This window comes from Panicum virgatum, chromosome 9K (genome assembly GCF_016808335.1).
Source record: "Panicum virgatum strain AP13 chromosome 9K, P.virgatum_v5, whole genome shotgun sequence".
Taxonomy (NCBI): Eukaryota; Viridiplantae; Streptophyta; class Magnoliopsida; order Poales; family Poaceae; genus Panicum; species Panicum virgatum.
In genome coordinates, this window is record NC_053144.1 from 56,077,151 (window position 1) to 56,092,321 (window position 15,171).

The following is a 15,171-nucleotide window of genomic DNA, read 5'->3' on the forward strand; positions in this document are numbered from 1 at the left end:
TTTTTAAAGAATTTATAGAAATTCTCACTTTTTTAGGACATTTACTCATTAGCATTCTAGGTGGCTTCACATGGAGGCTTCAAAAAAAACTTTCAATTAGTAATAGTAAAATACAGTAACAGAGAGTCACTATAGCTAGAGACCAAATCATCCAAGATAATAATCCTGCATGACGTTGTTCTGCATCTAAAATATTCGCAGGCTTAGATGAGGATAATTGAGGTCAGATGCAAAGCACCAGGTAAAGTTTTTTTTCCCTTCATCCTGACATTATATGTTGCTATCACTAGAAACATTGCACTATCCCATAAAACCAGCCAATAGTAATCAATGGGCATCTTAGTCATCATGCCACCTACTCTCTCCTGGTCTTTCCTAAACTATAGGTCTAATCCAATTATATATCACCTCACAAGTACTCTAGCTTATAGCACAATTAGCACTAGTTCCATCAAGCTACATAGATCGATTTATGCAATTATATATGAGTAGTATCTATCTGCAGCAGACATGCCAGTGGGTTCTCCACCAGTTACCCTGGCAAAAGAAAGGAATTTCCATAACAATACAACATCAAGAAAGCTTCACATGGAATGTTCATAGTACATAATTATTCACCTCCCAAAGTGTCCACGCACCTAGTGATCTTTCCTGAGATAGGAATGTGAGAATGTCAAATGTTACTCACTATTTCTAATTTCTTAGTAAAAAAAAATACATGCACAGTGTTTGACTACTGGGCAACACACACCAGACAAGTAGGGATGAATAATTCATTAAGCTGCTGGCACCTAACCAACACAGGCAAAGAGCTTCTTCTCCAGTTCTCCCACAGTAGCCAACACTAGCAACGAACATTTGGACCTTTTTCTTTTACAAAGACAACCTTGCAGTAAAAAAAAAAGTCCTGCGCCACTCTCCACAGTAGATAGGCTCTAGTACTGTAGAGTAACTTCTCCGGGACATTCTTCCCTATCTAGCCTGCCCGGCTGCCCCTCCTATAAGTACAGCCCCTCAACAAAGACATGAGTGCGCAAGTGTGGTTGTCTCCTAAATTGGGCGCCTCAAGCTAGCCACTTCTCTCTCTCTCTCTCTCTCTCTCTCTCTCTCTCTCTCTCTCTCCAAGTACGAACCTACTGCCCTTCACACGTAGTGTGTGTGCTAGTCGTGTGTCGCGCACACCCACATCCTTCCAGACCCAAAAATTCCAATCGATCAACCAACGTTCTCCTCCGCCTAACCAGTTCGATCGATCGATGGAGGGGAGCAGCAATAGCCCCGACAGGCAGTCGTCGGGCGGCAGCCCGGAGGAGCGCGGCAGCGGGGGGCGGGGCACCGGGGAGCCGGTGCGGTCGCGGTGGACGCCGAAGCCGGAGCAGATACTGATCCTCGAGTCCATCTTCAACAGCGGCATGGTCAACCCGCCCAAGGACGAGACCGTCCGCATCCGCAAGCTGCTCGAGCGCTTCGGCGCCGTCGGCGACGCCAACGTCTTCTACTGGTTCCAGAACCGCCGCTCCCGCTCGCGGCGTCGCCAGCGCCAGATGCAGGCCGCGGCCACGGCCGCGGCGGCAGCCGCCTCCTCCGCGGCCCAGAGCTCTCCGGTGGCTAGCCCCATCGTCGGCCTTCCCTCCGGCGCCGTACAATACCCCTTGGCCATGGGTGGGAGCGCCAGCATCTGCCAGTACGAGCAGCAGGCGAGCTCCTCCTCGTCGTCGGGAAGCACGGGTGGCGGCTCGTCGCTGGGGCTGTTCGCGCTCGGCCCGGGGGTGCCCGGCACCGGAGCTGGGTACTTGCAGGCGTCGTGCGGCGCTTCGTCGCCGCTGGCGTCCGGGCTGATGGGCGACGTGGACAGCGGCGGCGGTGGCAACGACGATCTCTTCGCCATCTCGCGGCAGATGGGGTTCGCGGAGAGCCCGGTCGCCTCGTCCTCCGTGGCGCCGAGCCCCGCCGGGCACCAGCATCAACAGTATTACTCATGCCAATCACCTGCAGGTCAGTACTACTACTGCACACTGATCCAGCTCAATTGTTCTTGCCTTCGAATCTTTGGATCGGTTGGTTCGTCTATTTCATGCATGTGTTTCTCAAGGTGAAGAATTTCTTAATTTATTATTATTATTGTCTCGTTTTCATCCAAAAGTCTCCAATTTGGTAGCGTCATGGTTCATGTGCGGTTTTTGCTGCAGCGCATAGGAATCAATAACTGAATTAAGGAACTTAATTTTACAATTTTGTTCGTTGGTATTGAAGTTAAGTATAGTAATGAAATGATGCAGAGTTCGAGGAGATCTAGCTTGGATCTTTTGGACGCATACTCTATATATGTTGGTCTTCCCTATTATTACTCCGGCAGCTTATTGCATCGGTTCTTGTTCTCTAGTTCTTCAGTATTGTTCACCTCCGCCTTGTTCGGCTGGCTGGTTCAGCCAGCAGCAACAGTGTTTTCCTCTCACGCCAAATCAGCTCAGCCAACCAGCCAGCCAGCAGTATTTTTCTCTCACGCCAAATCAGCTCAGCCACCAGCCAGCCAGCCGAACGAGGCCCTCGTCTCCCAGTCTACCGGCGTTGCATAAGATCATACCACATGATACACTACATGTTGTGTAGTATGCATAAATACGTGATTGTTCTTTTCTTTTCAGAAATTAAATTGATCATCTTGACTGGTATGGGTACCGGTGATATATATGCTTTTCAAATTACAACTGTAACTAGAAATAAAACTAAACCTGAACACTAGCAGTCATGTACCGAACATACAAGCATGCATGCATCAACCTCTACTTAAATTATTTTTACTTTTCAATTCAATCTACTTAACCCTCACTCCATGCGACACATGCATGGATTCGGAACTAATAAGCTTTTAGAGTACGATCCAACTATATACATATTCATATACTGCCAAAATAATCAGGGCTGAAATAATCAGCTGGCACATTACAATTTCCAGCCATAAAGCGTCAGGAACCATATATATGCTTTATTTATAACCCTAGATAGAACGACAGCTTAATCTACCCTACGTAAATCTACAGTATAATCAGTTAGCACAAGTTAGGATTACTTTTCCAGCTAGGTTAAGACATGGAACGATATGCTATACAGCTAATGGTGCCGTGATCCAAGCACGCATGCAACTGACCTATTTTTCATGCATGCTAAATATAGCCTTTTGTTCCTCTCAGGAGAATAATGAACACTTGTACCCAAAATGATCTGACTTAGCATGCTCATAAAAGCAGGCCCTAATAAACGTGAGGAGATAGAATGTGTTACATATATCGTCAACGACCAAATGGCATTTTTAATCTTCTCAAATTTAGAAGTTCGTTTGGCCTCCGCACATCCATTTTTTTAATACTTCCGTCAATGAGAGCGGCTAGATATCAATTCTGAGATGCTGGTACATAGGAGTATATAATTCTTTTGAGTGGATTCTAAACTAACTCTGGCTGCTGATTGATTGGTGGATTGGCTGCTAATTCCAGCGACGATCACGGTGTTCATCAACGGAGTGCCAAAGGAGGTTCCCCGGGGTCCAATAGACTTGCGAGCCATGTTCGGCCAGGACGTGATGCTCGTCCACTCCACGGGGGCCCTCCTCCCCGTCAACGACTATGGAATTCTAACGCAGAGCTTGCAGATGGGCGAAAGCTATTTCTTGGTAAGCCTCCATATAATCAGGTCTCATATCTATCTATCTCATCATCATCATCATCTAATAACCAGATATGCTTTAGATTTTATCCACTCAAGCCGGCCCTCTGATTATAGATGCATGTTATTAGCTTACGTATACATGCATATGCATGCAAGCATATATATGTACTATGTATGAGATGTGGTTGAAATTCATCTCCATATGACTACAGTTTCTTCTTCTTCTTCTTCTTCTTCTTCTAGCCATGCATACTCATTTGCTCATGTACTTTATTTCTTCGAAACACGGTGCACACTAACTCAGACGCTCACTCACCCATACATCATTGTTTTGCTCAAGTACTTGTATGATTATCTGACAACAATTATTTTGTTTTTTGATCCACACAGGTGGCAAGGCCGACTTAAAACTGCCCCCATGTCGTAGCTGATAGGTTTGTGGAACAGTCTCTCTACTCAATATTCATGGGATCGGATGGGATGCAGTTCTTAATCAGTCAGGACGGGACTTTTGCAATCCATATCGTCCATCGAGAAGAGAAGCTGCTAGCTAGTACCAAGAAACACATATATATGTATATTGCACCTCAAGAAATCCTTAGAACGAACATATGAAGAATTAAAAGCGTGGGCGGTACATTGATTTTCTCAATTGGATTATGAATTACAAAATGAATGTGCATGATGCATGCATGAATCTCCTAGGCAGAAGAGCTATATCTATGTATTCTTTTTAGCCGGACTTTGTACTGGTTTACAATTTATAATTGCGATGTAATGCTACTACATATGTCGGCTGGACGCGCTTGGAATGTCTGTCCTTAATGTAAGGCTAAATGGAGGTCTAAAATATGGTCTTATTTGTACTACTCCGTTTGTCTTCTTTGTGGATTTAATTTCCTCGTGTATGTGAGCTGATGGGCTTGATCTGATGAGGAAACAAATTTCAGACGGATCATGAACTTGCGTTCTTCTTTCAGCATGGTACCTATATATATTGATCATTATATATATATATTGCGTCGATTGTTCAAAACCATTTGGAAATAAAATTTCCATGGCCACTTTGCATTATTGTCGAAGTAGAAGAGTGTTCTTTCCACCACCGTACCATTATTTTAATTAGCATCTCCCGATCTTGAAAAGTCGCTCGGCTTCTAGGTGTCGAAATGTGGCGCCACGCACATGCCCATTGCACATGAGCCCACATGCAATGCATGCAGGAGACAAATACACATCGTGCCGCTGCGCACGGCCGATTCGTTCGTCGCATGTAGTAGTAGTAGTACTGCACGACCCATATATAACACCAGATCAGACATGTACAGCGCCATGTATAACAGCTAGCAAAGGGTGCATTGAACATTGCTCGCTCTCTTCTTGCAAAACAAAGCAAAGCAAAGCAAGAAGAATATAATGGCCGGGCGGCCGCTCAGTCGCTCGTGCTGCCTGCTGGGGCTCGGCGGCGCTAGCTTAGCTGTACCGGGCGGGCACGGACGTGTCGAGCGCGCCTGCAGCCGGCCGGCCCCGACGCCGGCAGGCGGCACCTGCCCCCCACCGCCCCATGTAGCCTATCCGGGAGAAAAGCGCGTCGCTCCCTCGTCATCTTCCCCGAAAAGCGCCCATTCTTACACGGTGCTTTTGGGGGGCGCCCCGGCACAAGCTAAGCTAGCACACGGTTTACTTTTTTTTTGAACGATTCACACGGTTTACTTGGAGCCTTGGATCCTGTAGCTAGCACTAATATGCGATCCTGCTGCGATCGATCGACTAGGTGCATGCCGTGGTTGATCAGTCAGGGCCTAAACCGTGTGGACGTCTGATCGGTCTGATCTGTGGACGTCGTCGGCCAGCGACGCGACGGGTTATTTGTTTGTTGGCGACAAGAGCAGCAGCTGGGAAGATGTCGGCGGGTGTCCTCGTCTGCTGGCACGTCCCGATCGAGCGAGCGATATGATCGGCGCGTTCCATTCCTTCTTCCCCCGTCTCACCAAACAAAGTTTGGCGTCACCCCAGACAAAAGGCGCCATCTATGGCCGTGTTTGGATCCAAAGGCTAAAGCTATTTGGGCTAGAGCTAATTAGCTCAACAAAATAGTCCTTCAATAAAATAGCCCTTGACATGTTTGGATCCAAGAGCTATTTAGCCTTTAAAGCATCTTTTCCTAATTATTGGAGTTCTATTACCTCTCTTGCTATGGTGGGCTCCACTTGAAATAGCCCAAATAATCACCCTTTGGGTGAGATAGTTTTTTGAGGTGGGTTATTTGCAAATAGCCAAAAACTAGCCCTCATGTTTGGGAATTTTGGGCTATTTTAAATTATTTTAGGCTAAAAATAGCTCTATCCCTGTATCCAAACACGCCCTATATCTGTGCTCGGGCGCTGCGTGCGAGTCAAATTATTTAAGACTATATACTCGCTGATGATCTGTTCCGTGCGTCGAGACTTGGGACCGATCGAAGACCATTCAGTAAACGCTCGTCCAGTACCTCGATAGCTGCAGCAAGTTCTCCGCCCCTGCCTAAACTAAACGTGGGGAACGGCGTACTGTGACCCGTCCAACACGTAATTTGCGCATCCAGCGGCGATACGCACAGTACTACTGCCATGCTGAGTAGTGTTATGTACAGGTTTTTTTTCCCGACCGATCCGGTGAAACCGCCGCCCCCCGGTAGTGGTTTACCGGACCGGTTTGACCGGTTACTGGTAGAAACCGGTTGAATTCAAATCCAAATTCAAAAGCTCCCGTGCAACCGGTTCCGACCGGTTTACCGGCCGGTTTGATCGGTTTACCGGTCGGTTTGACCGGTTTGAATTCAAATCCAAATTAAAAAGCTCCCGTGCAACCGGTTTACCGGCCGGTTTTACCGGTTTACCGACCGGTTTACCGGCCGGTTTGACCGGTTTGACCGGTGGGTCTTAATGGGCCGGCCCATTTTTTCTTTTTCTTTTTTGATTTAACTTTAAATCCCCGCAAACTATACTAAATGAACGAATTTTTTAGAAAATTTGACACCATTAGATTCATCGCACCTTGAAGTATTTTTAAGAATTTTTTTGGGAATTTTTCATTTTTTGAATTTAAATTTTGAATTTTGGCCGGTTGGGTACCGGCCGAAACCGGAACCGGCCCGGACCGGTTTGGCCGGTAACCGGTCAAACCGGACCGGTTCCCACCGGTTTGGTTAACCCTGGTTATGGATGGATGTTTTGCCACTACTGCTGTACCTTGGTCGTTAGTAATCTCTATATATGGTCACAAGGTCTCTATTCAGCAGGAATAATGAATGCTTCGGTTGTCTCGTTGAAGTTTGGGTTCGTTAGGTTGGGTGGTTTCCTTTCTTTTCTGTTTTGTTATCTCAGTCCATTTTGGTTGTTTGCAACATGCTTGGTGGTATTATAACTCTGCGCTACGAGAGTTCTCTCGTATTTGTGTCGTAATTTTCTTTCTCTTAATAAAATGCGCGCTCCGGCACGTTCGCGAAAAAAAAATATGCACAATACCGGAGCAGTAGTAGTATAACCGTGTACGTGTTTAAGCTTGTTCAAGAATCAACTTGCTTACCAAGTTTAAAAGATTGACTTCAGAAAAAAAATCTAAACTTATCTATGTTTTAGGACGAAGTAAGTGCCACGTATAATATTGTTGGTGAATCATAAAGGCAACTTTACGACTTCAGCATTCAGAAAAGCAGCGGATAAAAAGAGATGCTGATAGAAAAGTGGCAGGGCGACGGAACTGAGATAAGAGCAGCGCTGACGTACGGACTTAATCACGATGCGAGCCCTAGTCAAGCATGTAGGATTACTCTATGCAGGTAGTGCTGGGGGGGGAAATTGAGAAGCGTCAGGTTATCTTGTGAAGGACAAGCGAGAGTGCAGAGTTAGGCAGCCCGAATCCTTCACTGTCTGACTTTGCGTGACACGGCCCGGAAAGACTATGCATCCCTAGTGCTACAAATTTTGTATCCATCACCTGAAAAAGCAAAGTAGTCTCAGTGGAGCGAATCGATCCAACATAGAAATTATAGTTCTGACATACTAACTGGGCTGCCTATCGTGACTACATACGTGAGCTAGACAATATGCAACTAGCGACCTATTAACCGCAGCAACATGTGGCCGCTGACCGCGTGATTAACACACATGGTGTTTGCTACCCAAAAACTGAGGTGCATCTTTTTATTACTGTTTTTCTTTTCTTTCGTCTATTTCTTTTGGGTTCTAATTTTTCTTTTTTTCTTTTTTCTTTCTATTTTATTTTTCTTTTCTTTTTCCTTTGTATATTAACTTCTTTTAGTTGAACACAGTAGCTCATGTGGTGCTGGATGATGGGATTTTTGTTACTAACGTTGTGGGTCCAATACAACCTGCTAGGTTGCTACGGAATTTGCTTCCTAATGTTTCTGCTAGCGGATTAGTGAGTAGCTAGAATGGCTACGGGATTTGCTTCCTAATGTTTCTGCTAGCGGATTAGTGAGTAGCTAGGATGGCAGAGAGACAGTACTACTCTTTGTACTATATATTCATACCACTAGATTTTTATGTAAAATTTTGTTTCCATCGTTATTTTCTTTTTCTCATTCTATTATTTTATTCTAAACCTACATTTATAAAAATTATGTCTTTTTCTCCATTTATTTATACTTATTTTCCTTTTGTATTCTTATCTTAATTTATCTTTTTCCTTTTAAACTAGTTTTTACTTTTTTCTTCTCGTGTATTCTTATTCTATTCTATATTTTCTTTCTTTGATTTTATTCCATTCTTTTTACCTATTCTTCTTATATTTCTTTGATATGTTTCTATTACTCTCTGTCATAATATAAAAGTTCGAGGCGTATAATTTATTTGTTCACTCTATAGATTAAATTATTCTGCCATGTTAGCTCATTTGTTCGTGATGTTTAATATTTTGTTCATTCTATATTATTATTTGTTCGTTATATGTAAAAAAATTTGTTCGTAAAAATAATTATTTGTTCGTGTTGTTAAATTATCTGTTCCCAGTATTCGAAACTAATTATTTAGTATTAAAGAAAATGATTTTTTTAAAATATTGTGCAAATATAGATAATGAAAAAGATCTTGTCATGAAAAAGATAATGATGAAATCCAAATTTAATATAGATGTTCGGTTGAATATTTATAGCTTTTTTTTATTTCCCAAATCTGTGTGCATGTGGCTGACCTGAGCATCGTATTTTTTCCTGCATGGATGTATCCTTTGATTAGCTGGCAATATGCCCATCGCAACAGTTAAACTATCTAATGGACCGGCCCAAATCAATACTCTGCAAGATAATTATTGTTGGAGCCCTTCAGGTGATGTTGTGAAACCATCACCCGAAGTGATGCATAGTCGCGGCCGACACGGCCGCATGTCCGCATCTCCTCTCTGGGCGGGCAGGCAGTGATAGTTTCATGGGCTGCCGTGCTACAATTTTCGACTACATGGGCTGCACGCGCAGGAACTTCCAGCAGCCCAGCCCAAGAAGAAACCGAACCCTATCACTATCTGATCATTATTCCCTCTCAAAACAAAAAATTAGATCATTATTCCCTCTAAAAAAATGTCATTATTCCGTTGCAAATTAGCAACCTTTCAAATAAAATTTGACAAAATTACCGAGAGTAGGCAAAACCATCTCCCGAAACCTTAAATGGTCAAATGGAGCGGAATCCCCGATGCTTGCTCCCCTTCTCCAAGTCGGCCAGATTGGCGCTGAGCTTCATAGAGGGGAAGAGGCGGCGATTTTCAGTAGGGAAGGTCCTTCCGCTTCCGCAAGACCGCCCACATCGATCTGGAGGTTAGGTACGAGTTATTTGGCCTTGCGGCTGCTGGATTCTTCGCTTCCGTTTAATCGGGGTTGCCGTTTTGTCGATAACCCCGATCACCTCCTGGATTTGTGCATTCGGGGCTGACCTATCCGATTTGCCACTTCGTAAACCTCCTGAAACCCACTGCATGATCCCAGCAGGAAGATGTAGTAGGTGCTGTGTTACGGGATCTCAACTCTTTGCTCGATGCAACAGGAAGGGCGAGGCGAAGTATGGTAATTCTTGTAGATCCAGTGCACCAATGCTAATGAGTGATACGGTTTTGCAACAAAAATTGGTGTATTTCTGTGTTGGTACAGAGTCACAATAAGGAATATGAGGAGAAACCCGAATTCTTCCATACACTAATAACCTACATGCCCTACTTATTGTTAACTTAGCGCTTATTTCACTGAGTAATGATGGCCGAGAGCACCGTTGGTCCTAGTGTCACCTACATCCTGCCATGGAGGATACATCAATGCCGCTGATCTTTGGAAGAAGAACTCATTCGATTTCACTTCCTCCCCTTGCTACTAGCTTGGCAGAGAGAGCCAAAGCTTATCTGCTCCTCACTCTTGATGAAGCAAGTCAGGTACAAAGTACAATCCTCAAGTTCTTTTGCTAACTGTTGTTAGGTCCAATTGAATCCATTCAAGTCAAATTTCTTGCAGTTCTGAGGCCCATCATTTGTGTCATTGATATTCAGGTCCAACTTTGCTGCCATAATAAAACTGTCTCTCTCACGCCTCTCTTGGTGACTTGGAGGTGTCCTGCTTAGCTTGTCAAGAAACAAATCCTCACTTCCTCTTTCTTTTGCTTGTATATCAAAGCCCATGCCTCCAATCTCCTTTCCTCTGTGAGCAGAAAGGCTGATTGATAAGATATCTTGATCCTTTTGTGAGCCATCACAAGCAGTTAAGCAGCTGTCAACTGACCCGTCACCAAGTTGCATGGTGTGCCCTTGTGCCATTTGTGAACCTTCCATCTCAAAACCTGTAAATGTATGCTGGAGGCATTCTGTCGATACCTTTGAGACTAATTCTGACAGTTGCATCTTCGCAGTTTCTAGGCCAACTGACCCTGTATTCTGCTTTGCAAGTGTATCCTGTGCCTTTTCTAGCACAGATTGTAGGTACTTCCCTTGTGCTTCAATGCGGAGTTGTAAATGTCTTTGTACCTGTTGAAAGATATCATTAAGTGTGAGGTGTCACGTTATCAGTACTTGAACTTAATGACAAACTCCTACTAGACATATGCATCATTTTCCATAACAAGTTATGTACAAGCAGCACAATGGGGCATGGGCTCCAATTTTCCAATAGCTTGATACATGGAAAGAATAATTCATAATTGGTTAGTTTTTCTGAACAATACTATATCTCCTTAGACCCTAGACGACCATGACAAGATAAAGGAGCTAATTCATCATGTGCAGGACAAACTTTGTGGACGCTCTGGAGCTATATTTATGCAAACATCCCATACACTTTTTTCCCATAGATGTTTTAGAAATATAGAAAATAGATGAAATTAGTTCTTGGCTAAAAGAATTGAGGTGACACACTAAAATAATATTTTTCTTAATGGATGGTGATCGTGGCGTAGTTTTTTTTGATATATGCAATTATACATGACTTGAATGTCCCTGAAGTTTACTAAATGGTGATTAAGCTATGTATATTTTCTTATTTGGGTGCTAGTATGTACGTAAAATCTGGTTTCGGGGTCCTAGTATATACTTAAAATCTGGTTTTGGATACATGGAAAGAATAAAAATATGGTTTTCCATAACAATTTTCCGATAGCTCCAATTTTAATTACATACTAGAACACTAATCGCAGTAAATCTAGTGTTGAGTCTGTTTTGCTAAATGTTTTGCCGCACAACCTACTCTAGTGTTCTACTCTATATATCTCCAACTGATGCATCAGCTAACAAACTGTGTTATATATTTGCAAGGAATGTAGAGGTGGTAATTTAGCTGGTGATGTGATTGATTTTCTTCTGCTTCTGTACCTCTAGTTGCTCATGCAGTCGGCGCTGTACTTCAATTTGCATCTGAAGGGCTTCACCTATGTGCACAGATCTGATAAAATGCAAAGCCATGTTATCTTCTGCCAACATGCTGAAGCAAACATTTATTCATATCTTACTTGTTTGTCTGGGTGCCAAGGTTTAGGTGGCTAGCTGGCGATCCATTTCCTTCAGGTGGCTTCTCCATTGCCATGGTGTAGCCAACCACTGAAGAGCAGAAAAGACGGTCAGTATTAAGCTTAATAGGAGGCTGATAACTGCTAGGTAATCTGAGAATGTTATGCTTACCATTTTTTGCATTTCCACCATTAGCTTTAGCATGAACATTTTTGCTTAGTCTGTATTTCTAGTAAGAGACAAATCAACTTAGTTTCTTGTCACAAGGCATGTACAAGGGAATACACTATACTAGGAATTCCATGTCTACCTGAAGATGACTCTTAAGGTGATATAGTGTTAGTCCAGGGACACCCATAAGTCTCATGATTGTCTTCGGTGTGGCTTCTGCATATTATTACAGAACTTAGATGGCAATCTTCCTTGTGTTAACTTGTATGATAGGTAGAGGGTTTAAGCATGTACTTACTATCAGGTCCACCAAGTTGATTTACCGCATCCACAAAGCGCTCATGTAGTTCAGGTGTCCATTTTAACCTAGGCTTAGCGTCAGTCGAAAGCACAAGCCCTGGCTCTGCTGGAATACTCCCTCCTTGCAGAAGTAAGTGCCTTTCTGGAGGGAATGTCTGCCTAGAAGACAGGAAATGGCTGTGGCTGTGGAGCTGTTGTTGATGATGATACATCTGCAATGAAGATATTGCCGCCTTAAGGTTAGGGCCTACAGGAAGAGATTTCTTCCTTTTCCCCCCTTTGTTTGAGCAAACCGAATAGCACACACATGGCACATCTCATACCTCTTCAGTTCCGTTTTGTACTGATATCTCGTTGCAGACTCCAGAATCCTGATTGGAACCGACTCTTGCAGTTTATGAGCCTTTGTTTTTGGTGAACTGAGGGGTGTTTATCGCACAATGGAGCTATATTCTTTCGGAGTCTGCTCTAACAAACTAGGACTACTCATGTCATGCCAAGATGTTATGCAGAGTCTGGTTTTATAAGGAAGGCAAGTGAGGAGCGAATTTCGAATAGTTGGAACAAACACTCAAGCCTGACCCAATCTTCGCAGCAACTGAAAAGAGGTATAGATATATTATCCTTATTCCTTAAGGTACCTGTGGACCCTATGCGCATCAATCTTTTTATTTGTCAATTCTGTGAACACATTTGCATTCTGATTCCAACACTAACAAATATGGTTGATATTTTTTTAACTGGCACAAAGGGAGGGAGGGGGTTACAGGCATACAAATATTTGTTAAGTTTATTCTTCTTGCAGATAAATGTGGAACCTTGTTCTCAGGAAGAACTTTTGAGATGTTGTTTATAAGCTGTCTTTGAGCTTGTAGGGCTGCTATATTCTTGGACTATATCTTATATCTTACACGTTAAGAATTAATTCCGCTCTCCACTACACTTGTTTTATGAAATCAAAGGGAAACATCTGTGCATAGTCGGCATTGATTAGGATTCTGTATGTTTCGCAACCACAGATGCTGTTGCCAATGTATGCGTTCAGTGTCAAGCATGGTATATAGTCGATTAGATAATATTTTTTACCATTCATACGAGAGCAAAGTTTAAATTTCTTTTTGACCAGATGCATCCAGAAGAAGAATTCAATAAAGTTTTGCATATAAATAAAGTGAAAGGAACTCATTCCATTAGTGATGCTTTCCTTGGGACTGCACAAAAGCAAAGCATGGTATATTGGAATAAGCATATGATTCCCTTTTGTCTCCTCATGTAAGTTTTGTACTTGTTCGGCTATCAGGGAAAAGGAAAAGTGGATAGGCGAATCTAACGGGGCTGTGCATCTGTATGGAGGAGTCCTCTGAGTTTGGTTGCTACCTGTTCTACATAAGACGCAGAAAGTAGGGGCTTAAAAATGACGGTTAGTTCCTTTATTTCACTGCTCTTTGTTGCTTTTGCTTTGTAAGCGCGCCCTATCCAAACCGATATGGTTATTCTTGTTTATTCGTCTTCCATGCTTCAAAGGACTGTCTCAGGTTCATTGTGATACCTTTAAGCTCTAACTGACATGAAGTCCAGTCATCTGGAATAGCCGAATAAGTGGTGCTTATCATTGTCTTATATAGAGTATTTTTGTCTATTACTTGGTAGGTGCTATAATTTTCGGCCTGTAAGTGCCCCTTCCTGTTGATTCTCTGTAGTCCAGGTTTTCCTTTTAAGGGAATGGTTCGGTTAATTTTGGCCTGATTCCATTTGTTCTGGTTATCTTAAGTCGCAAACGCAAGATGTGCCACCTTGTACCTCAGAAATCAAATCTGGCCGTGGTAAATCAAATACATTGCATTCAGATCCTCTCAGGCTTTGCAAAAATAAAAAAATAAAAACTTGACAGGCATAATCTTTCCAGAGCAACTGGTACGAGTGGTCCAAGCAATACTATTTTGCGAGGCTTGCTTGTTGCCATTTGGTGGATCGGCCAGTCCTTTCCCAAGTTGTTTCAGGGAATCCCTGCACTTATAGGTCACCAGTTCCCCTTGTTCCATCCATTAGGATAAAAAAAATCCCCCATCCTACTGACATGATACCTGTGCCCCCATTCCTGTTCAAGCGAGGCATGCTGGTGCATTTCCGTCGCACCAAGCCGAGCCCGCTCCACGCATGATTCCACGAGCATTGGCCGGGGGGTTGTGTTGAATGATGGCCGGTCATCAGGAGCATAAAACCCAGGCCGCCTGCCGCATTAGAACATGGAATAAGCTCTTTCTGGCCGTAGCTTTTGGGGCTTTATCTTTGCGCGGGGATTGCATTGCATTCTGCTGTTGCTTGCTAAGTGCTCGGAATCGTATGCCCCCGCTCTCTCTGTAAAGCCCTCTTGACAGTTATCGTTTTCGCAGGCCGGCCGGCGGGCGGGCGGGCGCGGGCACGCGATCCCGCGTCAGGGAAGGGGAATAACGAAAAGCGTTGTTGACAGAGCTGGAGCTGGGGAATCCCGCGCTTTTTTTCTTCTTCTTCTTCTTCCGGGGCCAGAGATGAGAAGGAATATATCGCCCGCCTGTGTCGACCTCGCCTGCTTGATTCTTTGTGCTCCGTGGCCTGGTTGTGCTCCGCGCGAGAGCAGAGCGGGGCGCCGTCAGGAAGAGCACGTGTGAACCGTGGCGAGGGTACACTGTTGGTAGTTTGGTACTGTGAGTAAGAGAGTGCTTTGCTCAGTTGCTGAGTGCAGAGTGCTCGTTGGTTGCTATGTAAAGTTATAAACCCAACCAGTCACTCCTGGTTGTGGCTGGATGCTGGGAGAAGGGGATGACTTGAAAATTGATGCCAATCGTGTTAAGTGTGTCTTCCTTGTTTGATATGACGAGCTAATGATCCATCGTGTTTTCTTCGAAGACTATTGATAGCATTTGTTAGTTGTTATTACAACAGACCTTTGGAGATGGAGATATTCGTTTCTGTCCTCGTCAGGAAAAGATATGTGGGTGCTCCGCACTTTCAGTGCCGGAAGTTTCGATCATCCCTTTGTCTCGTCTCGAGGAAAAGAACTCTTTTTTTTTTGACGGG

General features: G+C 43.8%; 1 protein-coding gene and 1 long non-coding RNA gene across 2 annotated transcripts; both read left to right on the forward strand.

The window, feature by feature from the left end:
- Positions 1-1,051: 1,051 nt before the first annotated feature.
- LOC120652512 (WUSCHEL-related homeobox 6-like) lies at positions 1,052-4,535 on the forward strand. The gene is made up of 3 exons (XM_039930368.1): positions 1,052-1,995; positions 3,495-3,670; positions 4,057-4,535. The coding sequence occupies exons 1-3, from the start codon at positions 1,257-1,259 to the stop codon at positions 4,072-4,074; spliced, it is 933 nt and encodes a 310-aa protein (XP_039786302.1). The 5' UTR covers positions 1,052-1,256; the 3' UTR covers positions 4,075-4,535.
- Positions 4,536-9,246: 4,711 nt separating this feature from the next.
- On the forward strand, positions 9,247-13,753 carry LOC120652513. The gene is made up of 2 exons (XR_005666588.1): positions 9,247-12,722; positions 13,415-13,753. It is a non-coding gene; the product is annotated as an uncharacterized LOC120652513 (long non-coding RNA).
- Positions 13,754-15,171: the final 1,418 nt, after the last annotated feature.